At 46.3% G+C, this 20,865-nt stretch overlaps 1 protein-coding gene across 1 annotated transcript in view; it reads right to left on the bottom strand.

The window, feature by feature from the left end:
- Positions 1 to 335: 335 nt before the first annotated feature.
- The window catches only part of EHD3 (EH domain containing 3), a 30,008-nt gene continuing 9,478 nt past the window's right edge, over positions 336 to 20,865 (bottom strand). Inside the window, exons 3-6 of the mRNA XM_066546185.1 lie at positions 18,112 to 18,209; positions 4,819 to 5,231; positions 3,673 to 3,837; positions 336 to 2,348 (exon numbers count right to left, since the gene is read on the bottom strand). Coding sequence (XP_066402282.1) covers positions 1,821 to 2,348; positions 3,673 to 3,837; positions 4,819 to 5,231; positions 18,112 to 18,209 — 1,204 coding nt within the window. The 3' untranslated portion in view covers positions 336 to 1,820. The remainder of the gene's footprint in view (positions 2,349 to 3,672; positions 3,838 to 4,818; positions 5,232 to 18,111; positions 18,210 to 20,865) is intronic.

The following is a 20,865-nucleotide window of genomic DNA, read 5'->3' as shown; positions in this document are numbered from 1 at the left end:
GTGACTGGCAGGAAGGAACTCTTTCAATATATTCTTTTTTCTACTGAAATGTGGTGGTTACCTCTCCCCTGTATTGAACAAGGTGGATCACAGGTACAATTCCTCTTGCTTTGGCAAGTATGGAGGTTGTGATTAGACTGCCAAGAGAGAAAGTTGCTGCAGATGTCACCCAGTCATTCAGCAGTGCACACCCGAGTCCAGCTGGGCTGATCTGTACATGCACTTTTGGGAATGTGCATAAGCATAATCTCCTCCCTTTGCTGCACTTAGAAATAAGTTGTTTTTTTTTCTTTTCAGCTGCATTTCATTTTGCTGTAAAAAGAAGTAGACAGATCTGGCCTTTCTTTTTTAATAATGTCTTAGGACCAGGGTACAAAAGAGGTTAATGCATTAATTTTTAAGACAAGTGATAAATGTACTGCAATAAGCACATCCTACATACACAGAATATATTTCTCTATATAATATGAACACAAGAGATATAAAATAAGTTATACTTATCTTGGTTTTTCATCACAGTAGGAGCTCAGCTTATATAAAGTGACAACAGGATTGGAACAACACGCTGCTCCAAAGCAACAACAAAAACCAGAAGTGCGCGCGCACGTTCGTGTCGAGGCAGTGAAACAAGAAATGGAGGCAATTCTGCTAAAATCAGGTCTTGGAAACAAAAATTTCATAGAGCATGAAAGAAGTGGGGAAGGTCTCTTGGCTCAGGGTAGAAGTTCTGGAGGGGATCAAGTGTAAGTGTGTGGTGAGGAGAGCGTGTGAAGGCCAACATCCTGGCTGGGTTTGTGGAGGCGCAGAGCAAGCTCTGCCCAGCGCCCCTGAGTGCTCTGCCCTTGTGATGGATCCAGTGTGGGGTTGGTGTCTGTACAGTGAGGATGGGGCCTTGTGGCGTTCACTGTGCACGATGAGAGCAAACACAAATCACTTCACAGGAATCACAGACACCACCACTGTTCAAAGAGCAAACAGGACCCACTGGCTGTGAAATGCTGGGTGAGCCTGGAAGCAGCGCTCCTCCCTTCCAACCCACCTCGTGTCCACCTCTAGGGCCCCCTCCCTTGCCTCCCTTGGAGTGTGGTTCTCTTGGCTGGGCCTGCAGAAAAAATCTCCCCTGGGGACTGAATGGGAGGTGGTGATGATTGGGAACTCTGAGTGCCTGCCCCACAGTGAACAATGAGGAACTCCAGCTGCCCAGTTCAGAACTCTTTCAGATTTTATTGATGTATTTTTCTTTAAGGACAGGGGAACGTTTGTAAAACTTGCATCTTAACGGTGAAACAAGGTTCCTAAAGTTCTTAACTCTGGGGTTTAGTATCTAGTATTTTAGTGTGGGCTTATGTTAATTAGGAAATGCTCTTTATTTTGGCCAATAGCTTGAAGACCTTGTGGTTTCTCTTAGTCTCCTGAATTTTGCAAGACCCATTAAAAGGCAGAAGGTGCAGCCAAAGCTCAGGAGTGATACTGGCAGTTAGCAGATTTCTATTAGTGCCTATTCCACTCTCCAAAAATGCAGCCCTGTTCAGGTTTTCTTCTACTCTCGCTTAACAGAGTCTCCTACTTGGCAACATCCTTTCTTTACCTTCATGTTTACAGACTACACATTAGAAAGCAGGGACAGTACACTGGAAGAGTTAATTGCATATCATGAAGGATTGGACTTTTTTGTTCTGCTTTAGATTTTGTTCTTCATACAGCAAAGTAGGTACAAATCCAAACGTGATCTCACATCTGAAGGTATAATTTAAGTAAACATGTTGTTCTAGATCTTTTATTTTCCCCTTCCCTTTCCCCACTCCCCTATAACCTTTCTTTCACTCTGTTATTTTCCTTTTGGACGGAGGGAGGAGATGGGAAGGGAGCTCATTTGGCAGCTCATGACCCTCCAACTTGACTTTAATGAGATGATTCGCCAAGGCAAACTCCTCATCATCCAGCATGCCATCTTTGTCGATGTCAGCCAGTTTCCAGATCTTGCCCAGCACGGTGTTGGGCAGCTTGGACCTTACCATCTCCTTCTTGGCGTTGGCACCAGTTATTTTGCCGTCGACGGGCGAGAGCGTGTAGAAGATCTCGTCGTACATGGGCTTGTCCCTGGCCACCACCCACTCGGCGTCGTCGATCCCCTCCCCGGCGCCCTCTCCGTAGCCGTGGCCGAAGGGGCCGTGCAAGGTGCCCTCGAAGGCTCCTCCCTTCACCATCTGGGTCGGCCGCTGGGACTCCTCCTGGCGGACCAGCACCATCAGCTGCGCGATGTCGTTGGCCAGCATGTCTTCCACGGTCTCCAGCAGCTTGCTCTTCAGAGGCTGGAACTTGCTGAAATCCTGGGCTTGCAGCTGATCCTTAAAAATGGGACAGCACAGCAAGAGGTGAGTGACACGGAGGAGTGATGGTGTACAGGGGGATGCCTGCCTGCTACTGCAGAGGAGTGGGGAGTTTGGCGTTCCTTCCTCTGACAGCCCTGCTTTCAGCGTGGCATGGGGTCTCCCTGGCTGGCCTTGCTCTGACTTTAATCCTCTCCCAAGCCCTACAGAAAATGACCAAATAGTTCAGGGCAAAGTGGTTGTGTGCTCTTGCTACCTCCTCCAGCCAGTGCTCTACGTTCCCTCCCCGTTCTGCGCTCTGGGAAGGAGATGCCACCTGGCAAAAGACCACTGCACTCATCACTATGCAGTGCAGCTTTCAGATTTCATCAAGACAGCAGCACATCTCTAAGAGGTGGTGAGCAGGTCTTTACAGCATGGCTCAGATTCTGTAATTTCACAGCTAAGCAAAAGGGCTTTGAGTAAGGCCTGCAGAGAACTCTCTTCTAGCTGCAGAAAGACCTACAGCTTTATCTTTCACCCTCATTAAATCCATACTATTCACTCCAACTGGATTTGTACAGTTCTTTTTTTTTAACACACATTTTAACAAGCAGTGAAGGAGATCTCCTACACCCCACAGGTATCATTCCCAACAATTTAGGGAGAATATATTTTCAAAAATAGGCAAATGCTGCTTTCCATAGGTAACTAGTAGCAACCTCAAGAGCTAGAACTCAGAACGGGTTTTTGCTTGGACTGAAGCCACACAGCAATGCAGCAGTGTCCAGCATTGCTTGAATGTACAATACAAGGCTCTGATCCAAGGTCCTTTGAAGTTTTTGACTTGTGTGAACCCTGGGCCAGGTCTCTGGTCTGCAGAACAAAAAGCCTGCTTCTCTGCTAAAGATAGGAAAGGGGCTTAAAGTTTTTACACCTTCCTTTCTCTCCTTCTAGAAACAAAGAGTTAAGTAGAAGACAAATATAGCTCTTGAGGAATGTGCCATATGTAGCCCTTTCAGGACACAGGTTTCCTTTTGTTATAAACTGCTTAGGCCTGAAAAATCTGCAAATGGAACCTGGAATTAAAAATAAAGAAAAACAGAAGAAATCACTCGCTGTAAAGTGCTATTCAGGCAAAAATATGAGAAATGAATGTGAAGCTGTAATGCTCCACATGAGCTCTATGTGTAAGAAGTGCTCATGCCCAAATATAGCCTGCACATATTTTAAGGCACATTTCAACATTACAGCAGGCTTTTCCCACAGGTGGCAACAATCAAAGTCTGCATGGCTCTGTTGTATTCCCTGCAGTTACTCCAGTGCTCTTTCCCTGGATGTTTGCCAGGATGCCACTGCTTACCTGCATCTTTCTCAGGTTAGGGAAGTCTCCTGGTGAGATCTGATGCTCCCGTTCAATCCGGGCATAAATATCTCCCAAGTTGTTAACAAGCTCCTTCTTTTTATTGTCTTTCCCAAACATTGAGGGCATTTCCTTCTTTAGGGAACTGATGATGTAGGCATGGACCTGAAGGGAATTAAATTATATGGAATGAAGGCAAATGTTAAATAGCACATCAGAAAATTCTTCTCAGCAGAGTATCTGTGCCCAGGACTTGCCTCCATCTTGTCCCACCCCGAAGAGCAAGCTCAGCTCCTCATCTTGCCTGGACCTATGGATTGTTATTCCAGTGCTCAATGCTCAGCTGTGTGCTCTGTCTGTGCTGAGACAAGGCAAAAACAAGTGTAGTCCTGAGCATACAGACAGTGACATTCATATGCACTTTCTGGAGGGAGTGGTGGGGTTTTTTTTCTTCCACTGGGCATGGCCTTCAAGGGAACAGTCCCTTCCCAGTCCAAACATACAGGTTCAGTGTTTTAGTATGAATACCAGTCCGTATGCAACATTGTGGCTTTTTTTTTCCAATGGTGAACCAAGCATTTTTTCTTGAAAAGAAGACCCTTGCACTGAAAGCTTTTTGAGGGATCTTATGATCTCTTTTCTCAATTGATGTGGGTTTTTTCCTGTATTTTTAAGGGCTTCTTTCAGTTTATTTCAAATACTCAGGGATACTATAAGCTTATTTATCATTTGTGTGAGTCTCCACCTCCTGTGCATCCATCTTAGTCAGGTATCTCTCTTAGCTAAGAAAGTTTTAAGCAAAAGATTTAGAGCTTATCAATTCCCTTGGTGTATGGTTCTGATATGCTGAATTGGTTCTAATTCTCAAGTTGCTACCAGAGAGCAACTGCTTTCCAGATCCCTTCAAGTGCTACCTGCTTGATCTGTAGTTACCTTCCTCACTCTGGCCCACCATGACACACTAAACAAAGGAGTTTTCTTCCCATGTTGGCATAGGGCTCATATGCTGGGCCTGAGTTAAATGGGATGGAAAAAGAGTAGGATCCACCAGCTCTGCAAGCTGAACTGGCCAAAACCACCTCTCCACAGGCTGCCTGCTGCAGACAGCCCACACCGAACGCCCGGGGCTTCTATGCCAACACCTACCTTGGCCAGGCGCGCTCGCTTGATGAGATCGTTGAGCTTCCTGAGGGCTGCATTGCGGGGCAGGCTCTGGATGTCCCTGAACAGGTCCTGCTCCTCCGCCTCAAACAGCTTGCGGTTGTCGGGGATGAGCAGGGGGTGGGACCAGAAGGAGCCGATGTAGACTCGGATGACCTCGGGAGTGTTGACGATCTTCCCCAGGGACCACATGAGGGCACCGTACACCCGCATCAGCTGCTGAGTCTCTATCTGGTCGGCCTTGTTGAGAACAACTCTCATCTTGTCCTCGTGGTTCTTCAGGGCCTTGATGACCTCAGAGAATTCATCAGAGATGTCCAGCTTGTGAGCATCAAAGAGGAGAATGATGCGGTCGACCCGCTCTGCGAACCACTCCAGTACAGCAGCGAAGTCATAACCTGCAAGGGGGGGAGGAAGAGCAGAGATGCAGCAGATGTGGGAGTTGAGAGCCTCCCTGCTGTACTCCAACTATCTCTGCACCTAACTGAGGGTAAGCTTGCAAGAAAGTGGCTTTCCCAGTAGAGCAGGTAGCTTGATAAGGAGATGAGGCACTGTCCATACAGTTAAGGACAGGTCTTGTCCTCTCCACATGAAGAGATCACCCAAAGAAGTCTTGAACTTGTGCTCCAGATCTTCATTCAAATGCACATCAAGGAGCAACTGCTGTATTCAAACTTACTGCAGAAGTCTTGAACGTAGCACAAGAGAGGTTTAATTTGTGAATGACTGGCCATCAGCATAGCCCACACAGAAAGCTGGGTCACTGCAATACTTGTAGCCAGACTGGTTTGAGATGCCTATCTCCACTGCTTAATAAATCCCAGGTCTCGTTGTGCAAGACTAACTTTATCCCATCCAATTCAGAACCCAGCATGCAAATAACCCTCCCTAGCAGAGTAACCATCCTGCCATACCTGCTGCATGTGCACAAAGCCAAATGATTTGTGCTCACTTAGCCAAGAGCCTGACACTCAGCAGAGACAGCATTGCTGTGAACACCAGAGGCAGGCACAGGCCAGGAACAGTGGGTTCAAATTTCACCTGCCTCAGGACTAAACATAATGGATTCAGTGTCAGACTGGGTCCACCTCTAAGCAGTTCAGGGCATGATGAATAGTGTGTGGAGAAGTCCCTAAAACAACAGTAATGATAGCAACAAAATTACCTTTTTTCCTAGCTCTGTGGTGTTTTTTTATTGTGCCTTAAAGTCTTGGTGAGAGACTGGTTGGTTCTGTCCCCCTGCTTTGTCAGGTTCTCCTATGCTGTGCAATATTTGGGGTTATCTGAGTCACCAGAGTGCTGCGCTTTGTTAAGGGAAATCAGGACAGAGCAAATGCTATTTGCATTCAAATCCTTTAATATACTATTTTAATCTTGGCTTTCATGAATAAATTCATGATAATTAGTTTGGTGCTTTTTCCTCCTGCTCCCCTTTCTTTTTCTTCCTTTTTTCCTTCCGTCCCCTCTAAAACCTAGAGGGCAACCAGTGCACCCCAATGATTAGACTGGAACTACAGAGGGGAGGATAGCTGAGCTCTGATCTTGCTTTTTCATGCTGGACTTTTCTTCCCTATGACTAATCAAACTGGAGTGAAATCCTGCCTCTCATGTCAGGAATAAAGCCTGTGTGAACCTTCTCTTCAGCTGGATAAATTGGTTTTAACTTTTTGCCACTGAGAACTTTTATACAACTTCAAAGTCTTATTCCTGGGCATAAGTGTTCTGCTTTGGTCAATTACAGTTTGCTGCTTACAGGAAAAGGGGATGGCAGAGTGTGGGCATGTGAGGGGTGTGTGAGGTGTGGACACTCTGTCCTGCTCTCTTCCATGGGATCTACAGAGATCTCAAATGAAAGACAGATGTTTGTCCCACCAGTGTCCTTCTGCTCACTGGGACACGAGTGTCTCACAAGAGCAAGCAGTGCTGGGCCCTGGCTCTTTGCTCAGCTATGTTTGATACTGAGAACTTCAGAGAATTCAGAATCAGTGATAGCTTTGACAAAGACCTGCTGAGCATTCAGTATATTGCATGTATATTATACTGATATACTGATTAGCTGCATATCTTGCTCAGTCTGTGTGTCTGACCTCAAACACAGTCACAAGTCAGTTTTTTAAAACTGAAATAAACTTGATCCTGCTCGCTTTCAGATGTTAACGGCCTTTTTTAACTTTAGGTGCTAACCTCAGCTTTTTAACCTCAGCTGCCCTGGCTGCAGGGAGCTCTGCTCCACTGCTCTAATGGTGCAAAGATCAGGGTGCTGACTCCTTCCTAACCTCTGCCGGGGCAGTGGCAGCAGGACAAAGTCAATGCTGATACCTCACTTCGCTCAGCCTGGGTTCAGGCTGTCAGCTGTCCCTCTGCAAGCTGATCAAAGGCTGTGCAAACAGGGACCTCCCATGCCCCCTCAAACCTTGCTAAACAGAGATATACAGACTTTATGTTCACTTCTGCCAGGGCTGGAAGTCATCTGGCATGGCAGGACAGTTTGTTCTTCATACGCAGAGCTACACAGCTTGCTTTTTCATCATGGGAGCAGTGAGTCAGGGTGACTTTATTTGGAGATGTTTGTGCATTTAACCTTGTAAAATCTCATGGACTGGGATGTTTTCTTGTCAAGCTGCCACATGTTTGAATTGTACCATAGCTACTTTGTCCAGTCTTTTTCTTGGGAGAATCAGATGGAAAACAGTCATGGTCTCTAGGCTATCTTGTAATGCTACAGTGATGTCCTGTCACAGATCATGTGGATGGTTTCCCTCTGATAGTAGAGGAACAGTCACTGTTACACTCTCTGTTGTTTTAATAGGGGCTGGAATGAGTTAGGGAAAGTGTCTGCACCTGACACTCAGTTCGCCTTGCAGGGATTTAGTAAAAGTGGGAACTGATTATTTAAAAGAAGGGAGATATAGAAAAAAATGTGTAATTGTAGTTTTGGTATTAACTGAGGACTTGGGAGACTGACCTTAGCCCGGGTCTCAAGGTTTGTCCAAAAGTATCTTCAGGTGCTTAGCTCTCATGATTTTTATCCTATATCAAGCCTGCATCCACAGTGGCACTTGGAAGGTATCTATTTACTGAGCATCTCTTTCCTATTAACAAAAATAAATGCTGCTCTACCCAGCAAGAAAAGGAAATTAATATGTGCTCAGACCCTTTGTATGTTACTGTAGCAGCTGGGAATACACAATGAGTCCTGAGTGTCCCTGTGGACTTCATTAAATGTCCAGATTGATTAGCAGACTTTCTTTCCTAGCCTCTTTGCTGCCTCAGAGATATTCTCTGGACAGCTGTCCTGCATATCTCTATTAAAAAGAGAACAAAGCCCTGGAGAGTAACACTTGCTGTTGACTGCTCTGAGACATCACCATGGATGTGGTTTACATCCCGTGCTGGGACAAAAGCCCAACCCACACCCTCCCCTTGTGTGTCCCTCTGGCTCTGGGGAGCTTCTCCTGTTGGTGCCCAGCTGAGCAAGAAACAAGTCTGGTGCGTGCAGTGCTACTGATCACAGCTGCATTCCTCTGTATGGGGGTGCCTGGCAGGACAAACGAGGTGTAAGTGTAGGTATTCTGTTCTTAGGTGATGGAGGGAAAGAGGGGAAATTATCCTGAGTGCTGTGAAGTTCCTTAACAAACAGCATGATGTGGGACAGAGCTCTGTTTACAGCTATCTACAAAGAGTCACTGCCTGTGGTGGTGCTTTCATACACAGTGCCTAGAGGATTGCTACAGATGTGATTCATGGGGTTGACTTTGTAGTCTTGCTTTTAGTGTATAATAGATTGTTACTAAAGCATTTGGATAGCAGGGTGACAGTGTTAATGGCTAAAGGCAAGCTATTAATAAAGGTGTTTATTTAAAAAGAGGGTCTTAGATTAGTATTTTAACATTTAGTTTGGAGCTTTCATTGTTGGAAGGCTTTTCAATGCCACAGAGAACTCAGGGCATTTTGCCTGGCTCTAGCCAGAGCTGGAGGTGTTCAAAACCTGAAAACATGAGGCTCATTCTGTAACTAAACTTAAGCATTATAGCCTCACTTTGGATTCCTCCTTCCTGCCCCTTTTTCATTCCACAGATGCACTGGGCCTGCCTCTTTCTTCTGGCAGGTTATTACTGTGTGAGCTTAGACCAAGAACTGATCTTCATCTGCAGTCAAATTAGGAGTTTTCCTGGTGTCCCCCGCTCGTTCCACTGCAAATGCATTATGTCTCCTTGTGTTGTAGGGTGTTGCTAAGGCCTCTCACAAAGCAGGCAGACACCATCTCAGCTCTGGCAGTGTTTCAGGGGTGGGTGATGCTGTCCATGGAACTCAGCAGGGTTTTATTGTGAACTTACAGGGTGGCTGGGAAGCCATCTGCTTGCCAAAGCTGCATTAATGCAGCAAAACCATTATGACAGGGATGTTCAGACAGAACTGTAAAGGGAAGAATTTGCTGTTCAGTAATTCCTGTCTGTTGTGCTTGCATCCCTGTTGAAAAATATGCTGCATGTTTAAACATTCTCTAACATCACTGCTGCAGCTTCCTTCACAACCTCCAGATAAGGTGAACGTGAAGAGAAAATGAATCCAAATCATACAGCAGTAGGAGGACAAGATGAACATGATAACAATTTTATTCCATCAGATGGTTTTTTTAATGGGACAGGTTTCCTTCTGACAGCATGAAAAGGACTCAACAGACTTAACACAAAGCTGACAAGTCAGCAGGACTGTCAGTGGGTTCAGCCTGCAGAGAAAATTACATTCTTGCAGACACCTTGCCACCTAGACTCCATAAGGCAGGCTGGCCTAATGAATTCCTGTCTGTGCAGCACTGGAATACCTGGCACCATGCATTTCAGCAAGAGCTGGCAGGATTATGCAATTACATTCTGTCAAGTCAGATCAGGCATGATACAGTCTTTATGCTGACTGTGAGGAGATGGATGATACCTGACCCAGCACAAAATCTGCCTGGCTGTAAGATTCTAAAGCCAATTTGAACCAGCAAGGAGTGGGCATGCACTGGTTCAGCATTTCTCACCGTGCAGCTACACTGGTTGTTGGTTTAGGTTTGTTTAGTTTGTGCTATTTTTTTTACTGGTAGCAAGCATACTAGTGATTTCCTGCCTTGTGGAACCATAGCCACAGGTCCTGTGGTAGTGGAGTTCAGGTGGGTTTGAATGGAAACAGTGAGATCAGGAAGTGCTGAAAACCCTAAAGCTGCTGCTCTGCACCAGATATTTCACAGCTTGCTGTCATTACTGCTGTAAACTGTGCTGCTGCTTTTAGCAATTTACTTCTTTCCTGCTGAATTTTAGTCACTGGGAGCTTCATTCTCATCTTTCCAAAGCTGGTGTTATCTAGAGATGAAAGATTTACCAGAGAGTTTTATGGCAGTGTCCCTATTTGTCAAGTGGGGGACTGGCTCTGATTGTCTGAGGGCAACATCCCAAGGTGACACTCTGAACACTGACTGCCTAGAGAGGGAACAGCTCTGGGGAGATGGAATGAAATGAATGCTGATTCCAGGGAGCTTATGACTGAAATTTTTCTAATTGAGTAATAGAGCTTTGAGGCTTAGTCTAACTGGCCACAGAGATGTCGTCCCTGAGAGCCCTTCAGAGTCCAGGGAAGAAGACTTGTGTCATTGCAGAACAAGCAGGCAGCCCACACTGGAGGGGGGAGAATGTGCCAGGAGGGGCAGGTGTTACCCAAATGTGACAGATGGCTGTGAGCAAGGAGAAGGAAGGTCACACGATGGTCAGAGGAGGAAGATGAGGGGAGGGAGGAGGGGGAAGTTACACATCCCTTTGAGGACACACAAAGTGGGAGTGGGAAGCTGGGTTGGGTGGCAGTCGTGGTGTCCCAGAGAGGGAAGGGTGCTGGGTAAGAGTATCAGAGAGGAAACAGCTGGCACTGGGTGGGAGAACAGTGATTTGAGCAAGTTTCTCTCAAGGTGAGGAGCTGGGGGTGCCAGCAAGGAGAGGACAGAAGGGATGATGGAAAGCAAGGCATGGGTACTGGATACACCTCACTGCAGCTCATCCTCAAACACCTCTGTAAAAAGCTGCCATGCTCCTCTCTGGAAGTGGCTGCCTCCCAAGGGAATATAAAGAGATTCCTGTAATGCATCTCTGTGGGTGTGTTGGGAAGTACACAGAAGGCCTTTGGGATGAAAAGATTTCTTTAAATGTCGCATGCCCTAATTTTTAGACAGGCCCCAGCTTGCCAATCACTTCTGCCTGTGCCTGTACTCAAAGAAATAATCTGTCCTGGAGCTGCTGATTCAGAGCACTGGGAGCTACATCCTCCTGCCAGTGCTCCACATTTCCTCCTCTTCCGTACCAAGAACTAATGGAAACATGAAATACGTTTTGGAGGCTTTAAGGTTCCCAAAGCAAAGGCAAAAAGACTCAAAGCACAGCAGGTCTCCGTTCTCAGCTAGCAACAATGCTAACATTAACATTAACCAGTACCTGGAGTGCCAGACTGTGTGGCTTTTTGCTTTCATGTTGTTTACTGCGAGGGCTTTAGGGTGGGGAAGAGACTGGGAGCCTGATGGGGCTCTGGCCACTGGAAAGTCAGTGAAACTTCACCAGGCACATTCAAATCAGGTGGAGCAAAACTCAGGAGAGCATTGTCCAGAGCTCCTGTTTAGCTCCTGTGTACACACAGCCAGAACTTGTCCCATCCTCAAGTTTTTATCTTTGCCACTTGTGACAGATGGGCCTGAGCGTTACCTGGTACTTGGGCCAATTCTAAAAACTAAATTCTAAAGCAGTTTCTAGACAGGTTTTGAGACCTCAGAAGGCATCTGAATACAGGCCAAATTTTCCAAAGAAGTCAGTGCATAGCAGTGTTGATGTGTAGCTGGGATTCCAAGGAACTTTTTTTTTACCATAGCATCCAAACACAGACTGAATTCTCCTGTATTCATACTTTAAATTTCAGGAGAAATCATGCCTGAAAAGCTGGCCTGAAATGGCCACCAGTGATTGACAGCTCCCAGGGACCAGGAAACACATTCCTTCTCCATTGCTGCTCAGGATGCTGAAAGAATGCACGATGGGCATAAATAATGCAAATTGATGAGATGCTGATGGCATGACCATCTTCCCTCTATGCAATAGATACTTGGAATATTTCTGGAGTGCACAGTGCACAGCAAATGGACAAGCTGCACAGCTGTTCTAAAACTCAGACTTGTTTAGTAACACAAATGAAATGCTTGCTGTATGTTAATAGGAATAGAAAAAAGCACAGCCCTTTCCATATGTGCAGCAATTTAATCTTGTTCTTGGGTGCTGCTTTTTTTCGCTCTTCCACTTCTGCAACTGCAAAATATATCAGTATTTCCAACCCTAATCATGGAGAAAGTCCCTCTCCCCCCTAGTACCAAGCAAAATATTGGTTTGACTTTCTCAAACCCCAAATATAATCTTGACCTTCTGTCTGCATACTGCTTTCAGGTCAGAAGAGTTAGGCTCGTGGCTTCATATATTTCTAGAAATAAAAATGAGAACTGTGCAGTTCATTTTCTGCTCATTTTTGTGGTTTTTTTAAGAGGAAGTGCAGAACAGTGTGCCTGTAAGAGCTGAGCATTTCAGTGGAACAGCATGTGTTAACTGAGACTATGATAAAATCAGGCAGGTTGGCAGAGCAGCTGTAATGGAGGTGAACTGGAAAGCCAAAACTAAGCAGTGCACTTTCACCCTCCCAGGCAGAGTGAAATACAGAATATAAGCAAACATCACCAGTGGGGAGTATTTTAGCAAATATTTGAAATGCCTCCCTTTTGGAGGCTTTCAGGGTGGATGCCTTTAGTTTGTATCATGCTGTTGCTAGCACACGTGACAAAGCTCCTCAGAAAAAATATTTTTTTGTTGCCATTGTACCCTAAACAGCATTGCATGAAGTGGGAGAACATCAATTCCCTTGGTGTTTGCCTTTCCCTTCCAAGCATGGCTATTTGAGACACAGCCAGGCTGAGAGCTCTGCACTGCCCAGGACTGTTGCTATTGGCATTTTTCTTCTTGCTGTCAGACTGGTGAGTGATTAAGTGTCCCTGGTGCTGAAGCTGCTGGTCATTTGGGAATTCTGCTTTCCCAGGAGAAGGGTGAGGCTGGTGGGTGTAGGGTTCTTTCCCTTGGTTATGGGATGCTTAGGCTGCACTGAAGCCAGCAGGATGGAACTGAGTGGAAGGCTGGGAAAATACTGGAATAGTGTATACTGGAAAGCAAGCCAATGAGGAATGACACTGCCAGGCCTTACCTCCTGGCAAGGACCTTGTGGTCACTGCTAGCACAGGAAAGGGAGAAGGCAGCACACAGAGAGTGAGCATGAAGTGATCAGGATATATCCAGGAAGTACTGCCCCAAAAGAGGGATCAAACATGGCTTGGCCAAGGTGCCACTGAACTTGGCAGACATCTGCTCAGCTCAGGGCAGATGCGGGCTGAGACACATGGGCAGCAGAGCGTGCAAGGCTCAGCCCCCAGGGATGGCACTGCCACTGAAGCACACGAGCTCTTGTTGCCAGGTGGCTCCATTAGCAGGGCAGACTCACAGGGTGATGGATTATGAGGAAGTCCTCACTCCTGTCCTGGCTCTGCATGACCTATCTGTGGTCCTCCTCTCTGTCCTCATTTATTTCAGTCATCCCCTCCTCATTTTCCCTCCCAGCAGGCTGGCCTGAGCTCATTATGTGACACCAGAACACTGCTTTGCAGGTGGATGGCATTTGTATCATTATCAAATTGTCAAAGCAGACAAGACTGTGCTGCTTTGGCCCAAACACCTCCCTCATGGGCACCTCTGCAGCCTCATGCTCCCCTAGAAACAAATAACAAAAATGACAAAGCAAGGAGCAAGGCAATGCAATCATTAGTTCTTTAAATGTGGACACAGATTCATGCCTCAGACTGTAAAAAAGATCAGAAGAGAAATGGCTGCCTTCCAGGCAAGGATGATACAGAAGCAGTGAAGGACAGGATGCTTTGGGCCAGGACATCCTGGAAACATTTCCCACAAAGCCTGTAAATGACACCTGTGCATCCCAGGGAGTCTGGCTACCACACCTGTGACACTGTAGGTGCCCACCACAAAGCAGTGCACGAGTCAGGAGCTCAGGAGGTCAAATCAGTGCAGCAGCTCCTGGGCTACACACATTTTATGAGGGTCTGAGAGCAGCAGCAGCTGCTGCTGTGTCAGTGCTGGGGATGTCCCTGCATGTCAAAGGGATGTGCACTTCAGCTCTGACAGACTCACCACCCTCAAGTGCTTGATAGGCCTAAACCTGCAGCTCTGCTTCTGGAAGGCAGTTTCCCAGTTTCCCAGCCTTCCTGGGCTGCTCTGTGGGGGCAGGGGGCTCTTTATGGTCATGCAGTCCTGGGAGAGAGCCAGTGCAGAGCTCTGTTTCCTGGGATTATACAGCATTCCTTGCAGCAAAGCTTGGTAGCAAAGCCCTGCTGCTGGCACCCTGTGCTCGTGCACACACTGCCTGATCTGTCACCTTTAACAGCAACAGGGCAGGGAATTTAATTCAGACTTGAGTGCAGACAAGTGAAATGCTTCCAAACCTGGACTTGGCCCCTGAATCAATCCTTTAAACCCTGTTTCCTTGCTCCTGCTCTTTGAAACATGGATGCAGTAACAGGAACAGCTACTGCTTTGAAATTCAGGGGTATAAGGTGGCTCTCATGGATTGCTGAACTCTGCTAAGCTGACACTGTATAGATTAACTAATGCTCCTGACGTCTAATGGGGAGGGAGATGGACTTGTCATGTTCCCACTGAGAGGAATTTCCTATTTTTAGAAATGCTGCTGGTTCTCATAGGATGGGCAGGCTGGGAAAGCCTGCCTCATCTTTTACATCTTTACTTTCCCCCTCAAATTTATCATAGAATGCTGCTTCACTATCTACTCTCTTCCCTGACACTGCATCCCAGGTACCCCAGTCTGAGGGTCTTAGAACCTACTGCTAGCAGTGGGGGGAAGAAAAGCATTCCTGCTCCAAGCAGTTAGGAAACTTCAAAGTCTCTTGGAAAACCTCTGTAAGACTCCCTCAGGTATTGCTTCATTCCCAAGTGAAATCTGAGCAGGCTGGGAAGGTATAGAAGGAGCAGAATTTTGTTGTGTCAGCATTTTTAGCCCTGTCTTGTTTTCTGCCTAGCCCATGTTACTGCTCTATCTGCCTCCAAAACCAGCTTGTTCATGAGGTCAGCTTGGCTGGTAAGCTTGGTGGCAAAGGTGTCAGCCTCACCATTTTTTCCTATTCCTCTTCCATGGGAGCTGGGAGGTGACTAGTCCCTTTCAAACACCTTGAGATAAGCTCAAGCCAATGCCTGGCAGCAGCCCTTCCTAAACACAGGCACCTCAGCACTCTTTTGGCTCTTCCTGCTACCTGGAGACAGAAATTGCTGGAGTTTCCCAGCCTCAACAAAGCCATATTGACCTAAACCAGGTGAAGATCTTGTCCTGTATCTATTGCAAGGTCATCTGACCTGGCCCACATGAGCACTTCCAGTTTGTCCTGATGTAAATGGTGACAAAGCAAGGTCCCACCTACACTGTACTTTTAACTTTTGTGATTACATCAGTGACAGCCCCCTAGTCTGGCTGGACATAGAGAAGAGCAAATTCCTGGGATGGCAGGATGATCAGGAGATGGCTGATCCACCTGGAGTTTTCTCCTGGCTAGAGGGTTGAGTGACCACACACTGTAGTCACAGGGCCAACGTGCCAATTTTCTGCCCTAAGTGCACTAAGTTGCACTGGGGGCAGAGAAGCTGCCCAGGAAGAACCTGCTCCACATGCTGAGACAGGCCTCCAGTTCTGCAAACATGTACAGCATGCAGCAATGTACAGAACTGGGACTCCCCTTTAGCCTCCTCAGCTGTTTCCAAATGTTTGCAGAGGTATTAGTGGCTTGGGTTAAAGTACACCAGTGACTTTTGTAACAGTGCACAGCTGTGTTATAAGCATGTTCTGGCATTGCTGCCATTTATTACAGTAGCTGCAAATTGTTCAGGTTAGAAAAGATCTTTAAGATCATTGAATCCAGCTGTAAACCTAGCACTGGTCTCAACCCATAGATCTGTCTCATGCATTCAGATCCCTCTACAGATTCCTCTTCCAACCCTCCAGCACACCAACACTGCAGCCCAGAATGGTGGCATCTTCACACTGGCTAAGGGTGCTCTCACTCCTCTCTCTTGTCCAGATTGATTAAGGTATTGAACATGACTGGCCCCAGTCTGAGCCCTGGGCAACACCACCTGTGACTGGCTTCCAGCTGGATTTAACTCTTCTCTCACCACCACTCCTGGCCTGGCCACCCAGCCACTTTTTCACCCAGGGAAAGGTGCACCCATCCAAGCCATGAGCAGCCAGCTCCTCCAGGAGAATGTGAAGAAAACAGGGTCCTAGGCTTTACTAAAGTTTAGGTAGGCAATATCCCCAGCCTTCCCCTATCCAGGAAATAGCCCCAAGGTCACACTGACAGGATCTAGAATGGGACACCAAGACCCACTGGAAAGCTGACAGAGAAATTTTTGCAGAGGAGCAGCAAGAAGTGCCAGTGTATTCTGCAGGAGGGTATTTTTAGTTCTGTAAACAGCTGAAAAGTAGGAAAATCTTGCAATATGTGTTGGCATTTGAACTAATGAGGAGATTTGGAAAAGGGGCATGAAATGGCTCCTTTTTGACTCACCTATACCTTCTTTTTAGTTTATTTTTAATAACAAAAATACTTCCTCCTAAGCAAGTTTCTTTCACTGTGATAGTTCCACAGGAGAATTGGTTGCTTTCAGTGGCATTTTTTGACTGGAAAATGTCTACACCACATAATACAATTTTTTTTAATACTTTCTGCTGAGGGGAGGAATGCTTGCACAGCATATTTTTCAACTTTCTCATGAAGGCTGGCACACCTTGGAATTTCTGATCCCCTAGCAGTGTAGAGACCCACACTGAAAAAGGTTAATGTGAGGGGATTTTTGTGAACTGTAGCTGTGCTTTATTGACACTTCTTTGCTAGCTAAGGTTCCTGTGGTGGAAAATCCCAGCAAGACAAACAAGACCTGGCTCTGTGCAAGGTGGCTGCTAATTAAAAGAAAAAAAGGAAGTTTCCAAGAAAAATTTCAATGCAAAAGTGTAATAGAACTTGGAAAGTCGTGAGTCATCTGAAATCTTATGGGGCAGAACATGGAAATATGGGAAAGGCCTCAGCACATTGGGGTGGAGGCTGTGCTGCTGAAATTCAGCTGTGCACTGTTAATAGGCAGTGTGCATGAGAACTGATGTCAAACCTGAATGCTGAGATTACTGCTCTTGGCTTTCTTCCAGAGAAAAGGTGCATAGCTCCCAGCTTTATCTAAGGAACCTTCCAGAAATGCAAGCTAGGCCACCATCACCTCACAGAGCAAGAAGGTGACCACAGAGGTCAGGTTTAAAGATGTTGCCACGGGTGGGTCTGAGTGACCTCAGGAGTTCACTGAGAGACTCCCTGCTATTCATCAGCTCCAGTTACAGGGGTCTGTAGTGACAGGACAAGGGGGAATGGCTTTAAACTGAAAAAGGGTAGGCTTATATTGGGTATTGAGGAGAAATTCTTTACTGTGAAGGTGGCGAGGCACTGGCACAGCTTGTCCCAAAAAGCTGTGGATGCCCCATCCCTGGAAGTGTTCAAGGCCAGGCTGGACAAGGCTTTGAGCAACCTGGTCTAGTGAAGGTGTGGCACACCTTCCTGTCCATGGCAGGGGTTGGAACTAGAGGATCTCTAATATCCCTTCAAACCCAAATTACTCTAGGATTTTATGATTTAGTGTCCACAGGCTTTCCAGATTCCCTACTGCAATGAAGAACTTGAGTGCCAATGGTTCTTAAACCCAATCCAGTCTTGCACTAGATTTAAGAAGCCTGGCCAGTGCAAGAAGCCAGGCAGATTACAATGGGGGCCTTGGCCATGGATCATCACTAAGCCACTGAAAGCAACTGGTTCTGCAAAGCAGATGGGCATCGCTTGACTCTGATAGAAATCTCTGCTGTGGGGTAATACTGGACTGTGACACAGGAACTGCTGAGCTTCTCAGTAGCCTTCCCTGAGAACATCTAAATTCTCTGCAGGAGATTAACCATGTCCCTTTGGTCTCCATTTGCACAGAAATGCTGTAGCTCTGAGAGCCTCCCACCACTGCTTTTATCAACAGCTTGTCTAGTTTGAAGTGAAAATCATATAGAGTTCCTTTGGTTTTCATTACTGTCATTTAGAAGAGAACTGAACTTGGGACTTACCTCTGCTAATTCTCTGCTTTTCTCCAGAAAGGATTCCTGGAGTATCAATGACACTGATGCTCTCTAATACAGGGTTAGGTAGCTGGGCACAGACAAACCTGTGAAGAATATATAGAAAATAAATGTGTTTAAAAAAATAAAAAGTGCAAAACACAGCCATGATGTGCTGCACATTACAGGCAGCATGGGACAAGTCAGACTCTCATTTCTCAAGTCTTTGGCTGGAGCTTGGAGCCGCTGTTATTTAAAGAAATGAGAAAGAAACTAGAACTAAACACTTTTCTCTGTTTTTCTGCCTCTGGAACACGGGTCTCAGTCATGACCTATGACAGGTTGTTTTATATAGGCCCCCAAGTTGTGAATTATGAAAATATTTGGGTTTTGGTTTATGTGCTGTTTAGATTTTAACAAGAACTGGTATTTGTTTTTCTTTGGTTAAACATTCCCCTGAAGACTTCTGAACTCAAGTGAACTGAAATAACTTGCTTTAAAAAAAAAATCAGCAATTCTGTAGGACTTCTGTTCTCTTTCAAATCTGTCTTAAAAAGACAAAATGTGTGCTATTATTGCAGCATGGAAGTAGTAAAGCATAGACAGCATGAGATCTCAAGAGGTTGCTCAGTCTAACCTCTTGCCTCAAGGCAGGATCAGTCAGGTTATTTGTGTAAAGTGTTCTTCAAATCTGTAACAATGCAGACTCACCAACATTTGCTGTGAGTCTACTCCATTACTTAATAACCTTTACAGTAAATCCTCTTTTTTAATGTCTAATCTAAATTTCATATGCTCAGTTACAAACAGAATTGATGTGGAAAATGACTTACTTTTCCCCTCTTGTCACAAAGCACACTATTGCCACCCTGCTCCCCTCAGTCTTTCCTCTACAGAAATCAATTTGGTGGTTATTTATTTCTTTTTCCAGTCTCTTCCAGTTCTCTCTAGCTGCCTTTCTAGCTCACTTCTAAATCCCTGAAGACCCTTGCAGCCTTCCTTTGGGTCCTCTCAAACTGCTCCACATATTTCTTGTCCGGGCATGGTGCCACAAGCTGACATACTCCAGCCATGGCTCACCCTGCTGGTGGTGAGCACAGTGCATGGATTGCTCCTTATCTCCTAGACTTGACAGTCTGTTTATACATCTCACTGACATGTTTGCTTTTTTAACAGCAGTATGACACTGTTAGCTCACATTCACTTTGTAATTCACTGCTCCCCCCTCTGCAGCTCCATTTCTGTGTAATTGCTCTTTAGCTGGTTGTTCCCCATCCTGTATCTCTATGCAAATCACTGCCTAAGAAGAGTCACTTGTGCTTTGTGGGCTGCAGCTCATCTATTTCAGTTGCTAGTAACAGCAAAGGACACTAAAAGCCTATCTGCTTTCCTGGTAGCATTTCATGGATAGCCTTTTTGGGATGGCACTCCAGGCAGCTCTGAGTGTGTGTGTGTGTACATATGCATATTAATAGGGTGGTGTGACATCCAGGCACAAAAACCATGTTACAGTGGGAGGAGGCAGAACCACAGAGCATGGGGGTTGGTACAAGGACCACTCAGTGCAGTCAGGGCAGAGGCAGCCCTGCATGCTCTGATGAGTGTCTGGCTCTGCAGGAGCCCCTGCACCTCTCTGTTCCTCCAGGCTATGCCACAACCCAATTGTTCCACTTGTCTGACCCCAGGAAGATTCTGATAAGAGTGAATCCTCATGGGTTAAAGAGTGTCTCCTCCCCTAAGCTGTCAGCTATTTCAGACCACATATTACAGCTTCCCACATCCCCAGCTTGGCAGGTGGCAACAGGGAGCATTTCTGAATGTGTAATAACTCACATCAAAGAGGGGGGGACTGGCTTGATTATCCTGTTGAGTGCCAGGCACAGCAGCAGAGAACAAAAGGCTCAGGAGGTCATGTTATTCCCTTCTCCTGCCAACCCAGGTTTGCTCTTCATTGTTGCAGCCCTGAGTATTCCTTGTGCTGTAACATTAAATGGGGCAGGGGGATTTTCCACCAGTTTCTCTAGGAAAAGTACTCCACAGGAGATTTCAGATATAAGGTCAGAGGCCAGCATGAGTGAGTGCATTCTGGCTCTTTTGGCAGAGTTAAGGCTGCTGCCCTCCTGTTGTCCCAGCAGAACTGCAGGACCTCAGGGAGCTCGACCTAATTTGTTTGGGGCCATCTGAAGGGAAGAGTGCTGTGCCAAACCAGAGTTTCACCACCTCTACAGGCAGAGCAGAGCATAGGGCTAAAGGAACAACATGTTATCTACCTCTCCAGCTGTTCACAACACTAAATCAGGACTGACTCCACCTTAGTTTCCCAAAACAGACTTTGGGGATGGGGGAATTCCTGCAACCTGGTGAATGTGATACAAAAGTAATGATCGAGATTCCTGAATTTGCTCCAGGCCCTTGGTGCCAAACAAGTCTTCCTGATAACAAGGTGCAACTTTTCATCTCTCAGGAATCTTCCCAGAGGTGGGGGTTGGCCAGCAGAGCTAGAGAAAGGAAAACAAACCCTTCTCTCAATGCCCAGGAACAACCTGGGGCAAGAAGAGCAGACAAGAGACAGGATTGTGCAGACCTGCTATCCTCATGTCAGCCCTGGGCAGCCCCATGTCCCAGGCATGGGCATCTCCTGGGAATGAAGGGAGGGAAGTTACAGCTCTGAGCAGCACAATTTGCTTGTCTCCCAGCCAAATCCTGACTGTACCAGTCTTCCCTTGCTTCCTGGAAAGCAGCAGATCCCAGTCTGTGCGGGGG

This window comes from Molothrus aeneus, chromosome 3, assembly GCF_037042795.1.
Source record: "Molothrus aeneus isolate 106 chromosome 3, BPBGC_Maene_1.0, whole genome shotgun sequence".
Lineage (NCBI taxonomy): Eukaryota > Metazoa > Chordata > Aves > Passeriformes > Icteridae > Molothrus > Molothrus aeneus.
This window is presented reverse-complemented; position numbering and strand designations above follow the sequence as displayed.